Genomic DNA, 26,280 nt, shown 5'->3' with positions numbered 1-26,280 from the left:
CTAACTGCAACCACCCACTTTGAGACATGAGGTCGGAGCGGCTTTTGTATTATTTACTTATTTTCCTACGTAATCTAGTAACCTCGAGGGGTTATTCTAGATTCACCGAAATAGTAGGTGAGCTCAGGGGTCAAACCTGACGACGTTGCTAACACCCTAGCAAGAGCCGAGCTTCGCAGAATCTACCACCGGATCGGAAACGTGACCTACAGAAGATCCGGCGAGAAACTCAGTGAGCTGTATCTGTGGGTTAATTTACACGCCGAGCCCTTCGTCGCAAGCGACGGGCTCAATGGCTGTCCCAACTCTACAAAGCGGATTGTTTTTCCCTACCAATTCGCTGGTAGCCTAGGGGGCTATTCCAGCGACGTCCGGACGGGTAGGTGAGCTCACGTGCTCAACCTGAGAGAATTTGCTGACACTAGCCCTAGCAAGAGCAGTGCTTCGCAGAATCTATCACCGGATCGGAATCGCGACCCACTGAGAAGATCTGACGAGATCGTTGATCCGCTTACCTTCAGAGGAAAGCAGATCTGTTCGGGGGCGAAACACCATTATTTACTATTATAAACATTTCATAACGTTGATACGTATACCTACAATGTAAGACGCGAGTTAAGCTATCTTCCTTTATTGACTCTTCTTATCAAAAGAAATGTTGTTGCCTTCATTATCGAGCAGCTAATGGTACCTACCTGTAAAAAATACATTCTGCTTGTTATCAAGTTAACTAATAGTAGGAGAAAACACGTTGGTATCACACTTATCCCCTTATACAGCAAAACTCAACAAATAAAGATGAAAACATATTATTTTATCTATTGAGCCAAAGATATACCAATATTTGCGATACCTTTATTAGTAAAATTAAAACATCCAATTTCGTAACTATTGGGTGCGTAAAGAATATTATTATGTACTTTTTATTTTGTCTTAAAAAAAAATTGTAAAGTTCTGTCCAAATTAATCTGACTAAAAAAATGATTTAGCTTAATGTCTTAATAAGATGCATAATATGAATGCTTATTTATGACAATAATATAGCTAAGATCTTAAAATTTATAGTTTAATACATTAAAGGGTATTGCGTTGAAATCTTTTGCCCTTCAAACGAACCTTGCAATAAAGCGTACTTGAAAGTTTCATAATCGAAATGCTGAGTTAGCAGTAAAATTCATGTACCTGCTGACACCGACTATTGGGAATCAATTACTTTGAACTAGGTATGTTTCAAGGGCACTTACTACGGAACATGCCAAAATTACGTCGCATGATGATAAACCTGATAACGCAGGCGGGCGGGCATGCGCGAAATATTTTTCAATGAACCTATTTAGATTTCGGTTTGACGCGGCAAACCGGCAGCTTTTGCCTTTAGTTTCGGTTTAACACGCAAGCGGTGCGGTCGCGTCTCGCGTTGCCTGCACGACATTGGCCTGAAACTCGTGCATAAATTTTTCAATATAAACGTGCATCCAAAGCTGAGAACGCATCGTTCGTTTAATAAAATGTTGAAGTTTCAATGGTTTTTCGTGGGCGCGCTGCTGGTGAACGCGGCCCGCGCGTTCTCCTGGGGTGAGTAAAATCAGCTGATCCCTGACTCGAGGGCACGTGCTATTTTTTACTGTTATATAACGAATTCCTTTTTCTACACAACGCTGACAGATACGTTGTCAAGTGTATATGAATACGTTTCGTAAATTAATAGAAGAGAGTCGGCGACCGATGTCGATAAGGTGGTTATTCGCTTGGCACGGCGACGCCATTGCACGGGGACTCTGAGTCACGTAGGCCACTACAAACGGTTCATGTATACGCGACCGAATTGTATAGCGTTTATATCCAACTAAATAGAAGACTTCATGTAACCGCTTTAAATCTGAAGGGCTATTAGCACTGAAATATGGGAAAGTTGTGAGAAAATCGCAGTTATGAAACTAAGTCACCTAATATTGGGTGATTTTTCATGCATCTTATTTTAATTAAAACAGATCTGTTTTCATACTTAATTTCTTTGATGAAAAAATACAGGTTAGAATTCCACGTGTTTGTTTAATCAGAAGAAAAAAAAAGTAAACAAACAAATACTTAATAAATAATAATAGCTCTTACTAATAAACTTTTTTATAGTATTTGAAAGGATCTGAAATAATTCAGTTAGGCAAACATTTTAACGTTGTTAAGTTGAAATAGACCGAATTGTAGGCCTATTAGCTAAAAAAATTTTAGAAAGTAGATGATATTCTTAATTGATCTTTTTGATAACTTCGCTTGTAATTAATAGGATATTTTGGACGTAGAGATAGGGAGCAGCTTGGCTTTGACCCTGGTGTACTGGCACTCGCTACAAAAACAATTCTCTGACACAATAAAAATACACGACTATAATGATCCAGTCAGGAACAGCATGGCAGATACGGTAGTACAACCCTAGCCTCCGCATTGGCATTAGTACAACCCTAGCCTCCGCATTAGCTAATGCCACTCGCAACTTCACAGTCATCATTCGTATTTGCCGCGCCTATTTTTGTGCCTAACTCCTATTTCCTATCTTAATACTGACCAAAATTTGAGACCTCTAGATACCTACCAAGGTCCGACCTAATTCTGCCGCAAAGGGTTTGAAGGGTAAACAAGGTCAGAAGCGATATTAAGTAGTTGTAACCGCGGGCTTCCCTTACAACTAAATGGCCCAATTTCTTTTGAAAAAATTTAAGAAATTTATTATGTGTTAGGTCACATTACTGCGTTCTTGAACCATAATGTTTCCTGTTAAAATATTTGGCAGCTCTAAACAAAGTCTTGAAAACTGACCAGGTGCACGGAATAGTCAACTGATTTTTTACAATTTTGACATTGGATTCAACTTTAATTGATGAATTGACTAATTACAAAGAACCCTTCATTTTGAAAACTGTTCTCATTCTCCAAACAATATGATTGTTTCGCTGCCGAAATATACAGGATGGTATATCGGAACTTTATAAGTGAATTTAATAATCAGCCTTAGCAATGTAATCAGCAAAACACTAATCAACAAAATTGAAAGATTGTAAAAACTTCAAGTTACTTACGAAGTAATGAAGTGAAAATGAATTTCATCGCAATCATTGCGAGTATAATCGCCATTGTTCTTTAAGTAAAATATGTTGATGTCGTTGTTACGACCGTGTTAGATTATGACAGTACATCCCAAGTTTATATTTCACAAAACACGGCCCCGTCTTGATTTGAATGAATTTTCGATCTTTCGAATTCTTAAATAATAAATTAAATGTCATTAAATTTTATTTGTTGAAATGTATACAATACCTAGGTACATGTTATTTATAAACGACCTCAAGAGTTCATATAAGTCGAGAACAATCCTAGATTGGGTATACCAAATGTAAGGATTTCTGGTAACCAGTGAACACCAGGTGCGTCGTCAGCATCCTTCACCCACCAATGTGATATCAAAAATAAAATAAAGCACATTAGAGTATCGCAATCTGTAAATTTTAATGTATGTGCTTAAAAGTTTACTCAAATTGGTATGCAGTTTGAACAGCGCCCCTAGCGGCAAACGCAGGCAAACGTTCCAACTGCATACATATTTGAGTTAACTTTTACGCTATCGAGAACGTTAAAAATCTCACACTAAGCACACTGTAGTCTGTCCACGTGTATTAAAAGTTCTTCTAAACGTCAATTCAGTACTTCTCATACGAGCAGAATATTCTACTCGTTGTTTTTAAATTACAATAGTTGCTTTTGCTCAATTTAAAAAAAAAAAAACGTGTGGCACTCGGGAACTGCCGCAGTAAAGCTATTGCATAGCATTTTTTATCAACTTATGCAATTATAATTAGACAATGATAATTTAATATTAAAACAATAATAAAACAAAAAAAAAACAAATTTAATAAAAGCAAAACATTAACTGTCCCCTTCACACTCATAAGCTAGACCGCGCGAGAGAGAGATGGGCAGAATTTTCATGATGCGCATGCAGTGTGACGTCACTCCACGCGCTTATTCACAAACACTACACAAGCGCAACATGTGAATGTGTTGAACGCGAGCTACATGGTAGGCGGGGTGAGGGGTGTTAGGTTTTTTTCGTTACGAAATTTCATGATTCGGTCGCCGCGCTCAAGGCCCGCGATAAAAGCTATGCAATAACTTAAAAGTCAATTCCACAAAGCGATACGCGATATTCCGATATAACCCTTCGGGCTGGTTCTCTGAAACGACGATAATGGAAATGAATTATTAACGAAGCCTTGTATCTCGTTCAAGAAGTTAGCACCATGACGTCAATTGCCCCTCGGTTGAGTTGCACGAATGAATTCGTAGTATTCTAAGTAAATGTCCGACGACAGTCGAATACGGTCAGTGTAACGAAATTAAAAAGTAATCTGACAAAAACCTGAATCGCGATAACAAGAAATTCAGAAAATTATAAAGCCTGTCAATATTGTCCGTCGGTACATTCATTTGGACGATCTTTAGTGTACTAAAAATAAAAACGTGAATATTTCGTATTATTTTCTAAATTGACCCCTCAAATAAATTGGAAATGTATAATGTCAATGTTATGTTTAAAGCAGTTGTCGCAAAAATCCGATATTATATTAAAATATAAATATGAAAATGTCCAATATTTCATATAAATCGGAGAATATACTGAGCACTCAGGATGGTTCACTGCTCGGAGTGTAAACTGAACATTTTAGTCACCCAGAGGCGAATCTAATGCACTAATCCGGACTGCCAACACAATTACCATCAGGACTGTGTCAAGTACAATGATACTACCACCGCTCGCTCTAAATGGATTTGCCCCGATTGTACAATACCGCGCCCAAAAAGTGGAAATACACCTCTTTCCATGTCGAAGAATAAAGACATTTCGGATGCTTCTGCACCCTTATTGGGAAGTCAAGAATTAATTCTATTAGAAATACGTAATCTACGCCAAGAAATGTTGGACAAATTTGAGTGCCAGAAATCGGCGTTTGAGAGATTTAATGCAATTTTGTGCAAGGTTCAAATTTACTGAGCACTCAGGATGGTTCACTGCTCGGAGTGTAAACTGAACATTTTAGTCACCCAGAGGCGAATCAAATGCACTAATCCGGACTGCCAACACAATTACCATCAGGACTGTGTCAAGTACAATGATACTACCACCGCTCGCTCTAAATGGATTTGCCCCGATTGTACAATACCGCGCCCAAAAAGTGGAAATACACCTCTTTCCATGTCGAAGAATAAAGACATTTCGGATGCTTCTGCACCCTTATTGGGAAGTCAAGAATTAATTCTATTAGAAATACGTAATCTACGCCAAGAAATGTTGGACAAATTTGAGTGCCAGAAATCGGCGTTTGAGAGATTTAATGCAATTTTGTGCAAGGTTCAAATTTACTGAGCACTCAGGATGGTTCACTGCTCGGAGTGTAAACTGAACATTTTAGTCACCCAGAGGCGAATCAAATGCACTAATCCGGACTGCCAACACAATTACCATCAGGACTGTGTCAAGTACAATGATACTACCACCGCTCGCTCTAAATGGATTTGCCCCGATTGTACAATACCGCGCCCAAAAAGTGGAAATACACCTCTTTCCATGTCGAAGAATAAAGACATTTCGGATGCTTCTGCACCCTTATTGGGAAGTCAAGAATTAATTCTATTAGAAATACGTAATCTACGCCAAGAAATGTTGGACAAATTTGAGTGCCAGAAATCGGCGTTTGAGAGATTTAATGCAATTTTGTGCAAGGTTCAAATGGATATGAGTGAGTTGGACTCCAAATGCTCCGGACTGCGAGAGGATCTCAATGGTGCTATAAATACATTGCAATTTCTATCTGCATGTCACGACGATCAGCAAAAACTGAAAGAAAAAACAAAAAGTGACTTTTTGGAATTCACTAAGTGCAGCAACAGCCTCCAACCAAAACTATTAGAATTGAACCATAAAATCGCGTATATGGAGCAGTTCGCAAGACAGTCAAACGTTGAAATTCAGGGGATTCCAGAAAGACGCAATGAAAACTTAATGTCTATAGTTAAAAAAATTGGAAATACGGTTTCCTGTAATTTACAAGAAACTGACATTCTGGAATTCCACAGAGTTGCTAAGCAAAATACCAATTCGAATCGTCCGAAAAATATTGTAGTGAAGTTGAACTGCCCACGTACTCGAGACAATCTCCTTGCTTCAGTTAAAATCTTTAATAAAAACAAGCACAGTGATAACAAACTTAACACTTCCCATATTGAACTTCCTGGTGAACAGCGGCCTGTGTATGTTACTGAACACTTGTCACCTGAAAATAAAAAACTTCATGCCGCTACTAGAATAGCTGCCAAGGAGAAGAATTACAAGTTTGTTTGGATACGAAATGGTCGCATCTTCGTGCGTAAGGATATTTCTGCCGGCCACATTAATATTAAGACTGTAGAATGCTTGCATAAGCTGTGACTTAACCGTTATTTTATTTATTTATTTATTTATTTGTAATTTGTTCTTTGTTTTGTATGCTTTCTAAGCTTTTACAAATAAAATTCACAGTTAAAATATTTTATCAAAATGTAAGAGGTTTGAGAACTAAGGCAGATTTCTTTTATGTATCGGTGTTACAAAATGACTATGATATTATTATTATAACGGAGTCCTGGCTTAATGATAGTGTATTTGACTACGAGCTGTTTGACCATCGTTATAACGTATTTCGCAGAGATAGATCCTCTACTTGCTCTTATAGAACCAAAAAGGATGGTGGAGGGGTTTTAATCGCAGTCAAGAAATCATTTGACGTCGTACGAAAAACTGATTGCGAATCCCAATGTGAGGATTTATGGCTGACTTTGAAAATAGGCAAAATGGTGTTAAATATTTGTGCTGTGTACATCCCATCTCCTTTGAATGTTGATTATGTCGACATTTTTACCAAAAATACTGTGCAGGTTATTCACAACAACATGACAAAAGGTATTACTGAACCATTATTTCTTTTAGTAGGAGACTTTAATATGGGGGATATTGAGTGGTGTAAAGATAATTCTTCTGCATATATGACCCCATCAACATCAGGGAATAATGTCTATACAGAATTTTTAGACGCCATGTCTTACTGCGACCTTTATCAGTTTAATGATATGATCAACGCTAATAATCGAATCCTTGACTTGGTATTTAGTGGTTTGTCAAGTCATATCTCAATTGAATCTGCCAAGGGCTTTTCGACTGCACCTGACCCATACCATCCGCCACTGGACATTGCATTTCAAGAAACATCTGTGCATGTTGTGAAACCTGACTCTGCCCCAGCATTAAACTACTTCAAATCCAATTATGAGGCTCTGAATAAAGACTTAAAGCAGGTTGATTGGACCAACTTACTACAAGAATCATATTCTGTGGATACAATGGTTGACCATTTTTATCAGACGATCAGACCGTTAATCAATCAGCATACTCCACTCCGCTTCCAACATAACGATCATTACCCAATATGGTTTAGTAATTCCTTAATAAAAGCTCTTAAACATAAACGTAAATTTCACTCCAGATACAAAAAATACGGAAATTTAATGGATAAGCTGCAATTCGATATAACAAGAAAGCGATGCGATGTAATGATAACTGAATGTTATTCCAATTTTAAACAGAATGCTCCCAATCATCTCAAAAACCGTCCGAAATACTTCTGGAAAATTTTTAAGGATAAAACAGCTAATAGTCGTTCTTTGCCTAACGAAATGAAGCTTGGTCGGGTAGAGGCTAAGGGAGGACAGGAGATCTCTGAATTATTCTCTCAACATTTCCAAAGTGTGTATGATTCCAACATTAATCATGAAACAAGTTGCTCTTCTCATTATTGTAATGTGTCCGGCAATGCATCATATAATATCGTTGAAGTTAATGAAACCGAAGTTTTAAATCAGCTAAAGCTTTTAAATGCGGACAAAGGACCTGGCCCTGATTTGATACCTCCTATATTCATAAAAAAATGTGCTCTAAGTTTATATAAACCTCTAGCCAAAATTTATACCAAATCTCTCCAAAGTGGTGCTTACCCCACTCAGTGGAAATTAGCGCACTTAACACCGATCCACAAGGATGGGAGGCTGGATGATATAGCCCAATATCGACCTGTCTCCATACTGTCTGGGTTTGGCAAGGTATTGGAAGCCATAGTTAATAAAAAACTGATAACTCATTTCAAGCAATCTATAGACACAAATCAACACGGCTTTCTGCCATCCAAATCGACAAATACTAACTTAGTTAGTTATGTTTCTGATATAATTGATACTATGGACGGAGGTGGCGAGGTGCACTCTATCTACACCGATTTCAGAAAGGCGTTTGACCTAGTTAACCATAACTGCCTATTACACAAGCTTGCAGAACTGGGCATCCATGGATCGTTACTGAGATGGTGCGAGTCGTACATACGCAACCGCTCGCAATTGGTAAACATTCAAGGGTTTAAATCTAGAGTGCACATGGTCCCATCAGGGGTCCCTCAAGGGTCTCATCTCGGTCCTTTCTTTTTCCTAGTCTACATCAATAACATTAAGCATGTCATCCAATCTAAATTTAAATTATATGCTGATGACTTAAAAGTGTATCGTGCTGTTGAAGACCATTCGGATATAATGGCTCTTCAGTCAGATATCAATGCGATTTACAAATGGAGTACGCAGAATTACATGCACTTGAATTTGCAAAAGTGTAATTTTATTAAATTTACAAGAAAGAGGGTTCCGTTTCAAGCCACATACTTCATAAACAACACACCCCTTCAAGAAGTCAATACTGTTCGGGACTTGGGCATCATCTTGGATAGCGCATTGAGCTTCAGATCCCATATTGATAACATAATTAGCAGGACCTCTCGGCTTTCTGGTTTTATAAATAGGCAAATGAAAATATTCAAGCAACCTAGCTTAACTATTCTTATTTATAATACGATTGTACGAAGCATTTTAGAATATTGTTGTACAGTCTGGAGCCCTGGCTATCAAGTACATGCAAACAGGATAGAAAGAATCCAAAAACGGTTCCTTTATCATCTCGCTTTTAATGATAATAAGTGTCACCAACTGAAATCATATAAGGAACGCCTTTCGTTCTATCGGATCCAGTCATTAAGCACCCGACGTAAAGCGGCTGATTTTGTGTTCCTTTACAAGCTTATACACAGCATAATAGACTCACCAGAAATACTTGAACGTATTCACTTAAGCGTACCGCGCTTGGGCAGCCGCTTATGTAATCGGAAAACTTTCCACCTACCAAAAATCAAAAGTAATCTTGGCCAGCACTCTCCTGTCTATCGTATGACTTCCCTGGCAAATAGTATACGTGATGAAATTGACATATTTGTTTGCCATGCTTCTCTAGCCTCACTTAAAATAAATTTAAGTTCCGTGATCCACACCGAGCTGTAGACCAATCACATTTATTTTTATTTCTATAGAACATTAATTTCCCTCTTTTAATTTTTTATTTTCATTGTTTTTTTTTTTTTTTGTAAGTTTGTATATGCAGTTTTTTGTTTTCTTTGTCTTGATTTAATATTAGTTAACGATATTTTTATCTTAAGCACAAACGCTCTTAAGCAAGATGTGTTCACATCCAAAAGGGTGAATTCGATAATGTATTATTTTATGTAAATAAGTTCAATGTTTATGTGTGCAGTTTTCATCCAGTTGTGTGAACCTAATAAAAAAAAAAAAAAAAAAAAAAATATATCAACTATAAGTAAAGGAAACAGTTTTCATTATGCAAGTATGTAGTTTCTTCTTCTTTGTGCCCTTATACCACGTTATGTATGGTAGGCTCAACATATACTATTATCATGGTGCACAGGAATTTGTCATTTTACGACCGGATTTTACGACTGGCTGCCTTCTTGACGTCAACCTTCTTTACATATATGTAGTTTAAGCTATCTAAACGGCAATTAAATACAATAAAATTACAAATAATTTCCAATTTCCAATAGCTTCTTCTTCTTTGTGCCCTTATACCACGCTATGTACGGTAGGCTCAACATATACTATTATCATGGTGCACAGGAATTTGTCATTTTACGTCCGGTTGCCTGCTTGACGTCAACCTTCTTTACATATATGTAGTTTAAGCTATCTAAACGGCAATTAAATACAATAAAATTACAAATTGTTTTAAATAAAAAAAAATTAATCAATACTTACTAGGACAAATACCTATTACAATCTTTAGTATAAAGATCAGAAAATAACATCTAACTTGTACTTTTTGCCAATCAATCTTCAAAATTTCTAGTTTTGTCAGAAGACAGTAAAGTACCCATATACCCCTATAAATATCGAATAATACATTTCACTAACACTAATAAGCAGATCATTGTCTAAACTACATATAATTACTAAATCAAACTCCACAGAAACATTCTATACCTCCCCTCCCCCAAAGTGGTTATCCAAATAAGCACGTCATTACGATTAGGAGTAGAAGAATGATTTTATTAGTAAAATGCACCGTGTTAATTTAAATTTACCAGTGTGCTTAGTGCGAGTTTTTAAATATTTTCGATAGCGTAAAAGTTAACTCAAATTTGAAAGCAGTTTGGAACAGGGCCTCTAGCGGCAAACGCAGACAAACACTTCAACTCCATACATTTTGAGTTAACTTTTACGCTATCGAGAACGTTAAAAAACACGCACTAAGCACATTGATCACGAACTATCATGAACACGATCTGCTGTTTACTACAAAATATTAAAACAACTTAACCTCTTGGCTATAAACTAAAGTCAAGGTACATGTGTATATGCAATATTATTGATATTTTGTCTTTTGTCGTTAACAATTTTATACCGATAATGATCGGAGGTGATTTTCAACTTTCATTTATATTCGTCAAACTTATTAAATGCTTACTACTGTCCTTTATTGTTGAAAGCAAGTTATAATGTTAATTCGCAAAGCAGCTGCTCCTGTTGTTAGGTCTCCTTTGGAGGATCTCGGGTACCTGTTAGCAAATCCCACCCTTCGTAGCTGAGCCCGTCCTGGCCCACATGTCTTGGTGAAACTGAAAAGACCTCTGGGCCACCAGTAATCATAAAAAAATCTAGTATAATATTGTTTCTCTCTCCCGTTTCGTAGATCTCTGCTTGAAAACGTTTGTTTGAGAACTTCTTCGTTCATACAATTTCTATTGCAATTAATTTTGTATTAAATTATTCCATTGTATTAAACTGATTATATTAATAAAGTCGTCTGCAATTCAGTGCACCTACCAAAAGGGAAACTGTTATGAAGGCGGAGAACGAAATTGTTTTTACGATTGAATTGAATTCATATTGAAACCTCATATCACACTTCAACGGCGCACAGAGATGTTTCGAAAGTTGAAATCTTATGTTGTGCTTCTCTTTCTTTCTTTTTTTTTCTTTTCTTTTTTAAACAATCACGCCACGTTAACTGGTCCCGTGATAAGTTCGTAAAGAACTTGTGTTACAGGTACCAGATAACGGAAATAAATGTAAGATTTTTATTATACACATACATATATTTAATATACATCCATAACCCTGGAAAATACATTTATATTTATCATACAAATATCTTCCCTTGGCGGGATTCGAACCCGCGACCCCCTTGTGTAGTGACCATGTCACTTACCACTACACCAGACGGCCGTAAAATTTGTTTATTGAAAATTTTGTTTATTTTAATTTGTTTATTGGAAAAGAAAAACTGACGTATGTTTATTTGTTAGTTTCTTCTTGGCATATATTTAATACAAGCTTAGTCTAATGCATTTAGGACGTTGGTTCGTGAGATAATGGTCGGTTTATCACGTGCTCGTGATAACGTTGGATCGATTTTAATGATTTGTTATTTTTATACTGTATTTGACGCGGTGCCCCAACTGTTTGTTTTATGGATGATCTAAATTTTTAGGCTTTATTTGAAAAAACAGCGGACAAACTTACTAATGTTTTTGGTCTTGGTAAAAAAGTAATCATGTTTTTGATTAATTCAGAATAAAATATTTCGTGCGATGGAGGCGAGTGATATTAATCTAATAAAAAAAATTCTAAAGATTTGCTACTCTACTCCCGAAAATTATCTTATCTCTAAAACTATAAATGAAGGTCACTACACCGGAAAGAATGTATACGGAACCAAATGTCAATTTACTTGTAAAGAGAATAAACTGTCGACGGTGAACCGGTAATTTTAAAAGTGGGCATTAACATTGTGACTGTGTTAATGTTGTTTTAATGTATCGCGTCACGGCGCGGCGGCGTTTTCGTTGAATAACAATAAAATACATTTGATTTTTGACGTTTATTTGTCGACTGAATAGTTCTGAGTACGAGATATTCGATGAATTTGTATAAAAGGTGTGGTAGAAAACATAATAAACGACAACAGAAATGCCAGTGAGTCTGAATCTGATAATTTCAAGATTCATAAAAAAAACGCTTTAACTATTTGTACATCATAACTAGCTGACCCGGCAGACTTCCGTCCGATGGGGGACACATCAAAGGAAAAACAAAATTGTTATTTTTATTTAATTCCGAGCATTTTCATATTTATCGACCTTTTAAACCTTCTCTGGACCTCCACAAATAATTCAAGACCAAAATTAGCCAAATCGGTTCAGCCGTTCTCGAGTTTTAGCGAGACTAACGAACAGCAATTCATTTTTATATATATAGATTATCGAAGATTTTATTAACTCAACGATGGCAACAATGGCAATTGCCATGCTGAAAAAAATAGAACACGAGGTGGACTGCGAGCTTCCCGCCTAAAAAAGAGTACACCTATGTATTTAGGAATTTAGAATGACCGATCTTTGCTTATTTCGTTTATTACTTAGCCCGATAAACATTTCTATATAGCACTTATTATCTAACTGATTTAAAAGTAGAAAAGAAAACTTTTTTTTTCATTACAGATCTTTATAGACACTGATCAAGATTATTTTGTACTTGTTTAAAGGATTCTATTCTTAAATTTTGAGTTGAGTCTTTAAAAATATTTTTCTAATTGCTATGTATTTACGACGTCCACGATGAACTTGCCCTTAAGGTTCCGTAGCTAATACTTCTTTGCTCGTACAAATACTAAGTCATTCACAATGTTAATTCATATAATACATAATATAGTCCGTGTCTTCGTGACAGAGCAATTGTAATCGTGCTTAACGTTAAAAATGTTTTTTTTTTGTGTAAAACGGAACAGTGATGTGAAATGGTAAAATTTTCAGTGCCTTGTGTGAGTGTGGAGCGGAGTTTTGTGACACGTGAATTCGGACTGTGAAGTCTTCAAAACAATGTCATCAATATGATTTACTTCCCCCCCCTACCTCCCTATATCCGTCGTGCAGATATAATGAATTCAGGTTTTAAAGAAAAGATAAATTTTATTATATTGATTATTGAAGAAATGTACTAATAATGATAGAATTGAGCTTGCTCGCCGCAAAACAAAGATTTAAGGCGTTCTATTTCTTTGTAAAATAATTACAGTTTTTTAGACATATCTTAGGTCGCAGAAGTAGTGAATGCTTGTTCCACTCACGTTATAAATATAAAAAAAATTAGTACAAGATCGAAACAGCAAAAAGACAACGATTTATTCAATGGCCATGTACCAGTTAACCGACAATAGGTAGCAGAGGTTACTGGTAATTAACGAATATTGCTTTCAACATTTGGGACAGTTCAATGTATTCTTTATGTACATTGCAATGGCTTAGAACACGACCTGTATCTGTTGTTTTGTTGTCTAGTCCTTGCCGGTCCGGATTCTATTCCCAGTTCCAGTCAGTATCTTTTCAAATTATAACATTTCTTGTCCGGTAAATGTTGAATTTCCGCCTTCCATATCATAGCTACCTTCATGATCATCATCATTCTTTCCTATTACCCTCTGCTGGGGTGTAGGGCTCGAATCAAATCCTTCCACTTACATCGGTCTTGGGCTGTCTGCTCTAGCTCCTCCCACATCATGCCCAAGACACCTAGCTCCTGCACCACCAAGCGACGCCAAGTTCTGGGGTGGCCTCTATTCCTTTTGCCAGACACTTTCCAGGTCAGTACTCTCTTTGATAGGTGGGTATCGGACTTTCTCAATATGTGACCAATCCAATTCCACTTCATAGCTACCTTGGGTTCGTTAAATATGAACTTGAATATTTAAGCGCTTAGAAGAAGTAGGAGTTTTTTTTTAATGATTAGATGGGTGAAACGGCTCACGGCCCACCTGGTATTACGTAAATACCGAAGTCCATAGACATGATAACGTGGATACAGCTTTTTTTTATTGCCCTTGTAGGCAAACGAGTATACGGCCCCACCTGATGGTGAGTGGTTACCGTCGCCCATGGCCTTCAGCAATGCCAGGGGCAGCGCCAAGGCGCTGCCTACCGCTATCCTCAGAAATGAGGTTTGAATTTAAATTTCTAATAACTGTCCCACCCTTCAAACTAGAACAAATCACTGTATCGCGGCAGAAATTGACAGCTTGTCGACACCTACCCGTGAGGGCTCAAAAGTTGCCCTACAATCAGTAATTAATTACCCAAAAAATATTTTTTTGCGGATTTCATATTTTACTTACACGATGTTATTTATAGTTGAAATTGTTTGTGTACATGTGTGTACGTATTTTATTATTAATATTGTCTGCCTCCAACATGTAGCACGAACAAATATCAACTTGAAAATCAGGTCAATGTAATGTATGACGAATTAATGAATAAAATATTAATAGTACTTTTATTACAAGTCTTCTTTCACATTAAAGCTACTCTGATAAAATAAGTTTTGTGAACCGACCAGCTTTCCTGCAGAAATACACACGACATAGGTGCTGAAATCAAAGAATTTGATAAAATTGAAATGAGAAATTAATGGTGGTAAAAAAAATTCACCATCTATTTCACCCGATTCGTTGTCATGTAGTCAATCTAAATTCTTTCATACATCTGTGTATACGCGATGGCACCAACATAAACAAATAAAATACATATGTTCGTGCCCTATAATTCAGGCCCTCATGTATTCGATCAATTAAATGCAAATATGTAAAGCTGTTGTTATATATGCAATTTTTATATATATACTCGTATATATTTTGGTCATATTTATCAATGCACGGTGGATGAAAGTAAACTGAAAAGACTATTCTGTGATCGCATAAAAACTTTTAATGTTCAGGACGTGTTATTACCCTCAGACACACACAGCCCACTGAGTTTCTCGCCGGATCTTCTCAGTGGGTCGCGTTTCCTATCCGGTGGTAGATTCTGCGAAGCACGGCTCTTGCTAGGGTTCGTGTTAGCAACGTCGTCAGGTTTGAGCCCTGTGAGCTCACCTACTAGTTAAAGTTACGCTGAAATAGCTTCTCAAGGCTCTCAGCTTAAGTAGGAAAAAAAAAGCGAGTCCAGGTTTTACGAGTTACAAATAAGTGAGTCTTGATTAATCTCTCGAAATTAATGTGTACGCTTTCGTCCAGAATGACACTATCGCACCTTTTACCGCCGATTTCGTAAAGTCGACTAAGATATTCATAGGAGAAAGTGCAGCGGTGTCCTGGGAAAGATATATCAGCATAGTTGACCATCTCCGCTTACTGTTGGTAGGGTCGTAATGTTAGCCGGCAATGGTCTGTGGTATCCAGCATTCAACATATTATTATGATGGCGAAGCAGTTGTACATTCCAGTTCGAAGCGCGGTGAACCCTTTATTCTATACAATTACGACCTCTATCCTTTCGGCTACAGAATTTCAGTTTTGAAAAATGTACATTAAACTTATCTTGCTGATTTTCCGCAATGGCCCAAATTTGTTCGCGGCAGTACCTAATCATGTCTCGTTATCACATTGAAATTATTTTTGATATTACAAGATAAGATATCAAAAATATGAGAATAGCAGTTAAAAAGGAGCAACACGCACGTATATACTCCCAGAAGTGCACAAACTGTTCACATAAAAAAAGGTATTATATTGCAAACAATTGAATACAAATAAACACAATCAAACGGGTCGAAATGGCGAGTGTGGATTTTTTAGGGTGGATAGGTAAAGGATCGGTAGGACGACTGGTAGGTGAGCACACGGGCTGAACCTGAGACAATTTGCTAAGACTGGTCATAGAAAGAGCCGTGCTTCGGGGATTTTACCACCGGATCGGAATCACGACCCACTGAGAGGATCCGACGAAAAACTCATTTGGCTATGTTTATGGGTTAGTTCGGGAGTCCTCCTTTTAAAGTAAGTGTAAATCCTGAGAGTAAATCCGGGGGATCCGACAAGACATCTTCTGGGCGAAGGCGCCTTGATCAAATATGGACATACTTAACTGAGCTTACAAACATCACAACTGCAATGCCGCCACCAACACAGAGTCACGAGGTAGCAATCTCTATTGTATCGTATAATGACCATCCCACTCTTCAAACTGTAACGAAACACTACTTCAACGTAAAAAGAGGCAGGCGCACGAGCACCTATTTGTACTGGCTTTATTACATCACGCCTTACCGTCATTTTTTTTCTTACTCAGACACATTTCACTCGTAACAATATTTTATCTGTGACATTAATCCAAACTTTTAAATCACTAGACGATGACCGTGCTTTGCTCGTTTTTTTTTTTTTTTTTAACGCCATCTTGTTGTGTCTTTAAAGCAGTAAAAATAGTATTATTATTCGCCAATAGATGTCGGGAAGAGTCATAAAGTTGATTATTGAAAAAACGAATAAAACAACATTTTCTGAAAATAAATCGTAGCTAGATCGAGTTATCGTCCCCGAAATCCCCTGTATGCTAAATTTTACGAAAATCGTTGGAGCCGTTTCCGAGATTCTGATACAAGAATTCTTATACAAGAATTGCTCGTATAAAGGTATAAGATTAAAATATGATTAATACCATAGTATCATTACAATTTTAATCACAAAACATTTTTGATGTTTTTTAAAATAAGCAAATTTTATCTATGAGATAAATGTTTAAACGAGACATCACAGTACATAGCGTAGGGATTTAATTAATATCTTTAGAATAAAGTTTTCAAGGTGTTTTGACACAGTAGACTGAAGAAGATACCAATTTTGTTGATTGGAATATTAATTTGTAAAATACCTCTTGAAATTGTTGATTGATAAAGTTTTTTAATTAAATTGAAAGGACCATTCAATTACAATTTTCATTATTATTTTATATTAAAATCACTAGTTAATAATTTTAACATTTTTTTAGCGAATTTGACGCAAGTTATATACCGACCCCAATGTAAGATGTAATTTATTTCAAGCTTATTGTTCATTCTGGCTCCCAATGACGTGACAGTCGATGAAGTCGATGATGTATTTCCTCCGGTTTTCGCGAGTCGTAGGCAAAATCAAAACTACATTTATGGTTAAATTTTTCGATTTTTGATTTGCCATTATATTATTTCGTATGTTCCGTATGCAGTTTTCGTGGTCAACAACTATTAATGACGAAGCACAAAGTTTTTTTTTAGCCAGGCAACGTAAAGGTTGTGTGGCATTTAAAAAAAAAATCAAAAGTTTCGGAACCCTGTAGAATCGGAAAAAGAGGTGTACCTACCCATAACGTCGTATCATCAAGGCATTGCATTCATCCATTCACTCACTGGCTCATTATACGACATGACCCGACCTAACCTGAATATAAAAATATTCTCGAATACAGACGAAACGATTTTTTGCTATCATTGAATAAATTCTTATTCTCGAATAATAACAGATTCTTCAGAAGCTAAAGCTATAAATTTCAAAGGTCACGTGGTGTCACAGTAAAATTATTTTTGTTGATAAGCTATCTCACGTAAACAACGGAGGTGTTCTGTGAGATAATTAAAAAAATACATTAAGAAATTAATTTTTGTTTTTTTTTTATTATTGCCCTTGTAGGCAGACGAGCATACGGCCCACCTGATGGTGAGTGGTTACCGTCGCCCATGGACTTCAGCAATGCCAGCGGCAGAGCCAAACCGCTGCCTAAAAAGGCGTGAGGCGACACTACAACGAACTATAAAATTGTATTTCGAATCTTCGATCTTAGTTTTTCAGTTTCCAAAAAGTCGGAAGTTGTAAACTGAATAACGTAAGCACGCAGCTTCCAACTTTCCCTTAAGGTCGTACTTAAACACAAATTAAACATACCTACACGATTAAATCTTAGGTTTTAAATTTACATTTAGCCCCGGTAGCTAGTTCGGAGAGGCCACAAAAAGGACCGGGGACTCTTTCACCTTGAATGAAAAACATCTAAGGAACTACTTGAAAAATAATTTTAAAATGAGCTTTATATTTTTTAAACAGCGCACAATTTGCTTAAAGGTCCTATGTTATATATACTTTATCGTATATTGGTGCCTTGATACATACATTACATTACAAATAATTTTACCCAAACACAACCTTCTAAACCGAATAAGTTCTAAAGCTAAAGTGATCGGATTTTTTCCACCCGCTGGTGTTTAGTACTCGGAAACCTATGAATATCGCAAAATGAAATCCGTCGTCCATATGAATATATTATTATGTAGATACATATTATATAAATATGAAAACGAAGTCCTAATATTGTATTGCATAACGGCTGTTCTAATCTTTCCAGAATCTTCTTTATAAAAATAAGCAGGATGGTAGCAACAATGTTGGTAATAGAACAAGTAAGCTCACTGCGCACAGATTCGAAAATAGTTTAAATACGATTAGTGTTTATTCCGAATACAAAGCATTATAATCCATTAATAAAAATTCGTAAAAATTCCATGATTAATTTTAAAATCTCAACAACAACAAAACAAAAACCCGTGATGTATAATTTATGAGGCGTATCGTTTCTTTTGGTTAAGCGTTTCACGAATGAAAAATCGAATTATGAAAAATATAAAAAAGTTGAATTATGGCAAAGTCTAAAACAGATTTAAATATGTTTTTGGTGTCCTTTAGATGTATATGTTTGCATGTCGTAATCGTTTTTTTTTTTATGTATGAGGGATTACTGGTGGCCCAGAAGCCTTTCCAGTTTCACCAGAACAGTTGGACGAGCAAAGGCTCAGCCAGGAGGGGTGTGATTTGCTAACAGCTTAACGAGCGCCTCCGAAGGAGACCTAACAACCCAAGAGCAACGACTTCGCGAATGAATCTACTACCGGATCGGAATCGCGACCCGCTAAGAAGATCCGGCGAGAAACTCAGCGGGTCGCGTTTCCAATCCCGTTGTAGATTCTGCGAAGCACTGCTTTTGCTAGGGTGAGTGCTAGTAGCACTCCGGTTTGAGCCCCGAGAGCTCACCTACACGCTAGGGTAATGCTGACATAGCCCTAAAGGCTATCAGCATAGGTAGGAAAAAAAAGGCTGTGTTTATATTTATATTATTGATTTCAAACTCCAAATACTAAAATTTCTAAATAATAGTTCAGGTACTGAAGCAGTATTGAAAGTCAGTAGGGTGTTTACGATGTGCACTGATTAAGATTCAATTGGATCAGAACACTTTTTACTTAAAATCTAATATAATTTATATGAATACATTATCGGAATAATTTTCTGAATGATTTTCTGAATGAATTTATCTGAATAAAATTGTTTTAAATTGCTTATACCTACTTAGGTATAGCAGACTTAGCGCAGTTGTCTGTATCATTATTACGAAACCTTAGTGTGCTTTATTGCACATAAAAATATTACATTACAGATTAATGCCCCATGGGCGATCAGAAGGTCTACTAAGAATAGTAGAAGTGATTAATACTCGAAATAATAATTTAATACGAAAATCAAATTACTAATACACTTTTGCAATGAACAAAAGACATGGCAACAGGCAATTAATGAGTAAACAAGAAACGAATACAAGCGAGAGAGTACATATCGCAAACGAAGTGTAATTGAACGCCGCTCTTTGAAAGATGAAGCCGAATTTGCTCATTTTCCATACGTGGGTCGTGTCACGTACGCCACTCTGATATGATCGATACGAACTATGAAGGAAGTTTTGTCCCACTGAAAACTGAATTCACGTCTGTAGTTTACTAGTATTTTGAATCCGCACGGGTGGGTACCACCACCCTGACTATTTCTGCGGTGAAACAGTAATGTGTTTCCGTTTGAAGGGTGGGGCAGCCATTGTAACTATACTGAGACCTTAGAACTTATATCTCAAGGTGGGTGGCGCATTTGCGTTGTAGATGTCTATGGGCTCCAGTAACCACCTAACAGCAGGTGGTGTGTGAGCTCGTCCAGCCATCTAAGCAATAAAAAAAATATAAAAAAAATTTGCCTGTAATAGAATGTATTTTTTTCTTCTTCCATAAGTCGAATGATTGTGTATTTCTCGCGAACTTTATTAAAACCAACTTACTGGGTTTCTCGCCGGATCTTCTCAGTAGGTCGCGATTCCGATCCGGTGGTAGATTCAGTGAAATACTGCTCTTGCTAGGGCCAGTGTTAGCAATTCTCTGAGGTTGAACCCGTGACGTCACATCGTAAGTGATAAGAACAGCCCTTTAGACTAATAGCGATTAGGTAGAGAAAAAGTTAAAATTAAATCCTTGGCAAATAAATTAAAAGAAAAAGGCAGTTTTTCTTAACGTAGATTACTCGTAGTATAGGAGTTCACAGTCAGGCAAAATAACTAGATACTGGAGCAAAACAACTAAACAGACGCCAGAACGTGAAATCTTTATATGTCTAGTGGTCCCCTGGTAGTCGAAATTCAACTATAATTAATTGAAATTATAAGTTTGTACACTATTATGATTCTATCGTCAAATATTATTTATTATACTTCTAGAATTAGTGAACTGAAGTGGCAATGGGCCGGCCACATAGCAAGAAGAGAGGACGGTCGATGGGGCAGAAAGATCCTGGAGTGGCGACCACGTACTGGCAAGCGCAGTGTGGGACGGCCACCTACTAGATGGACCGACGACCTAGTAAAAAGCGCTGGGTCTCGTTGGATGCAGGTGGCAATGGACCGGTCGCACTGGAAATCTATTGGAGAGGCCTATGTTCAGCAGTGGACGGCGATAGGCTGAAATGATGATACTTCTATAATCACAGATTTCGCCAAGACTACACTTTAGACAAATATTAATAAAGACAAACAATATTTAATATATTCTTAATTTGATCACAGACTATAAGCAATAAGAAAAGTTTGACAATAATCAAATAGTATGCATGCGTGTGTGTCAAATACATGGTAGTGTGTGTAATGTGGTGTTTAGGTGATTTAATGTATTTTTTATGCATAATTTAAAAAAAATATATTAACTATCTGCACTCCTTCTTTATGTTCTCTATAAGTGTGAGAAATTTCATACTCCTGCGTCCGCGCCATTTTCGTAAAAAGGGGTACAAAGTTTTTGCTTCACGTATTAATATATAGATATAAAATCAAATTAAAGCAATTGATCTGTTTATAAGTAATTACAAATACTTGATTACTACTATTCGTGCATTATTTACAGCAAAATTTTAATTTTTTTCAATTTTCACATGAATATTTTATGTAATAATAATAAATTTCATTTTATGTCTGGAAACACAAAACTTCCGGAAATCGAATTTAATCATTTTTTCAATAAATTTTTATGACCAATAATAAACGTACCGACACGTTTACGTAGGTACCTACCTACTTTGATTGAAAATAATTTATGAATCAAAAACTAATGGCTTTTTATATAATGATAAATTATATTATAATATAATTTATCATTATATCCTTTGAAAGTCACAGTCAGAGCTTCGGAGATGCTTTGAAAAATAAAACACGCTCGGTGTAATCTAGGATTACTTACACCGCATTTTTTTACAGTAAACTTAAAAAGCCATTAGTTTTTGATTCATAAATTATTTTCAATCAAAGTAGGTAGGTACCTACGTAAACGTGTCGGTACGTTTATTATTGGTCATAAAAATTTGAAAGTATAAGTATATATAATGTTAGTCGTCGTGGCCTAAAGGATAAGACGTCCGGTGCATTCGTGTTGAAGCGATGCACCGGTGTTCGAATCCCGCAGGCGGGTACCAATTTTTCTAATGAAATATGTACTCAACAAATGTTCACGATTGACTTCCACGGTGAAGGAATAACATCGTGTAATAAAAATCAAAACCCGCAAAATTATAATTTGCGTAATTACTGGTGGTAGGACCTCTTGTGAGTCCGCGCGGATAGGTACCACCGCCCTGCTTATTTCTGCCGTGAAGCAGTAATGCGTTTCGGTTTGAAGGGTGGGGTAGCCGTTGTAACTATACTGAGACTTTAGAACTTGTATCTCAAGGTGGGTGGCGCGTCTACGCTGTAGATGTCTATGGGCTCCAGTAACCACTTAACATCAGGTGGGCTGTGCGCTCGTCCACCCATCTAAGCATTAAAAAAAAAATCAAAAAAAAAATGCCAATCCGATGTTCATTATTTTGTTCTTTTTAATAAATTAAACTTAAAGGTAGAACCTAGTTCTTTAACCCGAATTATATGTTGGCAAAATTGAGAACGGAGATGCATGATGACGGACATCGCACGCATTATCTTACTGAGACACCTCTGTCATCGTTAATGGGGTCTTTAGCCATATTAATATATCGAGCGGTGAAAGGCTATTTGGTTTAAGCGACATTTATCTTTATAATTAAAGATATCAGTATCAACAATTCGATGTTTTTAATTGAACTTCAATTAAGTTTACCCCATTCAAATAACTGAAGAAGTTTTTTGTTTTGATATTTTTTCCAAATTTTAAACTTGAAAGGCTCTCCTGTAAAGTTTCAAAAATGTCGCTTAAACCAAATAGTCTTTCATCGCTCGATGTGTTCTCTGAATTAATTAACAAAGATACCGTCCTGAATTGTTTTTTATATCAAAATTATATCTACATATAGATTTGTTGTACCAAATTAAATCATTTTCGACACCACTGCATTGTGCCCAACCCTGTAAAAATAGAATGTTGAGGTTTTTAAGCTACTGCATAGCTTCTATCGCGGGCTTTGAGCGCGGCGACCGAATCAAGAAATTCCGTAACGAAAATAAAACCTAACACCCCCTCTCAGCCTACCATATTTTTTTTTTTTATTGCCCTTGTAGGCAGACGAGCATACGGCCCACCTGATGGTGAGTGGTTACCGTCGCCCATGGACTTCAGCAATGCCAGGGGCAGAGCCAAGCCGCTGCCTACCGCTTAATACTCTCCACATGCCTCTTTTAAAGAAGGACATGTCATAGCGCTCGCGCTCATGTCGCTCGCGCTCAACACTTTCACACGTTGCGCTAGTGTAGTGTTTGTGAATAAGCACACGGCGTGACGTCGCACTGCATGCGCATCATGAAAATCTGCCCATCTCTCTCTCGCGCGGTCTAGTTTATGAATGTGAAGGGAACAGTTAATGTTTTGCTTTTGTTAATGTTTATAAATATAGCGTCTTATTTTATTATTGTTTTAATATTAAATTATTATTGTCTAATTATAATTGCATAAGTTGATAAAAAATGCTATGCAATAGCTTTACCGTGGCAGTCTCCGAGTGCCACACGTTTTTTTTTTTGTCATGGACTTTGAATTTTCAGTGTCGTCCCATTTCGATTATTTCACAATCACAAATCCACGTAATGCAGATGACAATGGATTTTTATATGTTGTTATAGCAAAATAGGTAAACCACAATATATCCTAATATCGCATTACAGGAAAATAGTTGTTACAATAAACGCTATAGTTATTTAATATAGTCACGTTATTACGAACTTTTCCTACTTTTGATTGTCCATGTGGTTTTAAACGAAATAAATACCATAATTATTTTCTTCTGAAAATAGCACTGTCATTAAATTAATAGGGTAGAGCAACGTTCCTAAACTGGGTGGAGGACCTCGGTCCTTCTCTTCTCGCCCTCTTCCTCTCAGGAGGTGCCGGAGTCCGACATAATCCGATCCTTTACCTATCGACCGAGTATCCGGAAATGGATTCCCCATCGTTAAAAAAAAAGATAGAGCAACGTCTTATTTTTTCCACAGTAGATAGAAATCCGCTAAGTCTATGTACTTGGATCTTCATCATCATCAGCCTAGAGACGTCCACCGCAGGACATACATCCATTACGTTATTACGTTGCATTGAACAATTTTACGTTGATGAATAATTTAAATTATGTTTCGATTTATTTATTTATTACTTAGATGATTGCACGAACTTACGGTCCACCTGGTGTTACGTTTTACTGGGGGTAGGAACTCTTGTGAGTCCGCGCGGGTAGATACCACCGCCCTGCCTATTTCTGCCGTGAAGCAGTAATGCGTTTCGGTTTGAAGGGTGGGGCAGCCGTTGTAACTATACTTGAGACCTTAGAACTTACATCTCAAGGTGGATGGCGCATTTACGTTGTAGATGTCTATGGGCTCCAGTAACCACTTAACACCAGATGGGCCGTGAGCTTGTCCACCCTACTAAGCAATAAAAAAAATTGATTACCGGTGCCTGTAGACATCAAAACATAAATACGGCCTACATTGAGAAGTTGAATACTCAATTGAAAAAGAGTAGTTCCCAACCCGTATGGTCTTACCATATTATATGTCCTACCATATTACACTCTCTCCTATCCAATCATCGATCACGCAATTTTAACTTGAAATTTACACAGGGAAGCTCATATATCAGAAGCTATATTAGTAAAAGATAGGTTTTAGTTTGTCTATCTCAGCTGATTAAATAAGATATTTTATGAATGGAAAACACACACATTGTCTTCATCCGTTTTTTAAATTTATTACGATAAGCCACAGGTCAACTACGTCAATGGCACCGCGAACAAGAGTCGTATAGACCAGCCATGATGTCGGAAGAATATGAATATGATGTATCTTTTCGAAACATATATTTTATCTTTCTCTATCGCGAACGTTAGATAAGGATGAAATTATGAAAAATCAATCAATCTGCCGGTTCCAATTTAGAATAAAACGTATGCAAGAAGTGCGTCCCGAAGTGACGCTAATGATAGCATTTTACGTAAGGTTAACGACCTTTTAGCTCGTAAACTCATCATATAAAATTTGTTAAACAAAATCATAGTGTTTTTTTACTTTATATTCGTGTTTCTTGCTTCTCGTATGGTATAACTTGTGCGGCTGTTCAACTCCATACCAATGTCTAGGACACGGTATATTTAGTTCCGCGTTATTAATGAATGATTTATGTTGTAAGTAAATCGTGTATACGTAATGAATTACCGGTTCTAATTAATGGAAAAGAGCGCGAATTGCATTCGTTTCATTTAAAATTGATTTCATTTATTTATATTAATATTATTTATTAATACGCTTTTATTAGCTTCAGACGTATGTATGTTTGTAACGGAATCTTTGAACATGATTTTGACCCCCTTCAAAACGTTGGATTAACACGAAATTTGGTATACTTATTAAAGGCCGATGACAATTCAATACTTTAAAAAAAATTGAAAAAATAATAATTGAAAAATTGAAATTCAACTAAGAAATGAAAAATAAATAATAGCTTAAAAAAACTAACAAAATTGACTTTTATAGAAAATCCAACAAAATTTTCTATTTTTATTTTGACTTCGAATGGGCAAGTATCAAATACTCGTATATAATAACATACTTTCATTTACAAAAGATCAAATAAAAAATGTATAAAATAAATCAGTGTGCATTCGTTCAATTGATGTAATTCATGATTTGTACGATCATTCACGATTCAATTTGATATATTTTATATTATGCCGATGGCGCATAGAGATGAATGACATGGTCGATTCCTTTTAACTACCATTTAAAAATGAATCTCTCACCGTTCGCTCTCGCGGTTCTTGTGATCCGTATCGTTTGACTCAATTAATCACTAACGACAGATTCACATGGGATAGCGTCGTTCTGCCTATATTTGCCGCAAATCAATAATGAGTTTTAATTTGACGGGTAACTATTTTCGTTATTCCATTGTAAATGAGACTTGATCTACTGTCTCAAATTGTCTGTGATGCTTGTGCTTTCCGCTTAGTACTAAGCGACCACGTCTACTCATCTAGGATAATAATAGTCGTGACGGCCTGGACTATCGTGATTATATAGAACCTGTATACACTTTACTACACCAGCGTAATTTCGCCACCCACGGCAATGATAGTTTGTGAACAAATTGGTTAATTAAACGACCTTGTACGACGGCTTTGCAAATTTTCAAACAATT

The 26,280-nt window shown here is 36.5% G+C and overlaps 1 protein-coding gene across 2 annotated transcripts in view; it reads left to right on the top strand.

The window, feature by feature from the left end:
- The first annotated feature begins 1,278 nt into the window (after positions 1 to 1,278).
- The window catches only part of LOC101741085 (protein cueball), a 45,816-nt gene continuing 20,814 nt past the window's right edge, over positions 1,279 to 26,280 (top strand). Inside the window, exon 1 of one of the 2 annotated variants that reach the window (XM_038013745.2) lies at positions 1,279 to 1,575. In XM_038013745.2, the coding sequence (XP_037869673.1) occupies positions 1,509 to 1,575 (67 nt within the window). In that variant the 5' untranslated portion in view covers positions 1,279 to 1,508. The remainder of the gene's footprint in view (positions 1,576 to 26,280) is intronic. The other variant, XM_038013746.2, reaches the window with a different exon arrangement.

The sequence above is a fragment of the Bombyx mori genome, chromosome 11, assembly GCF_030269925.1.
Source record: "Bombyx mori chromosome 11, ASM3026992v2".
Taxonomy (NCBI): Eukaryota; Metazoa; Arthropoda; class Insecta; order Lepidoptera; family Bombycidae; genus Bombyx; species Bombyx mori.
Note: the sequence above shows the minus strand (reverse complement) of the source record. Positions and strands in the feature narration are given on the sequence as shown.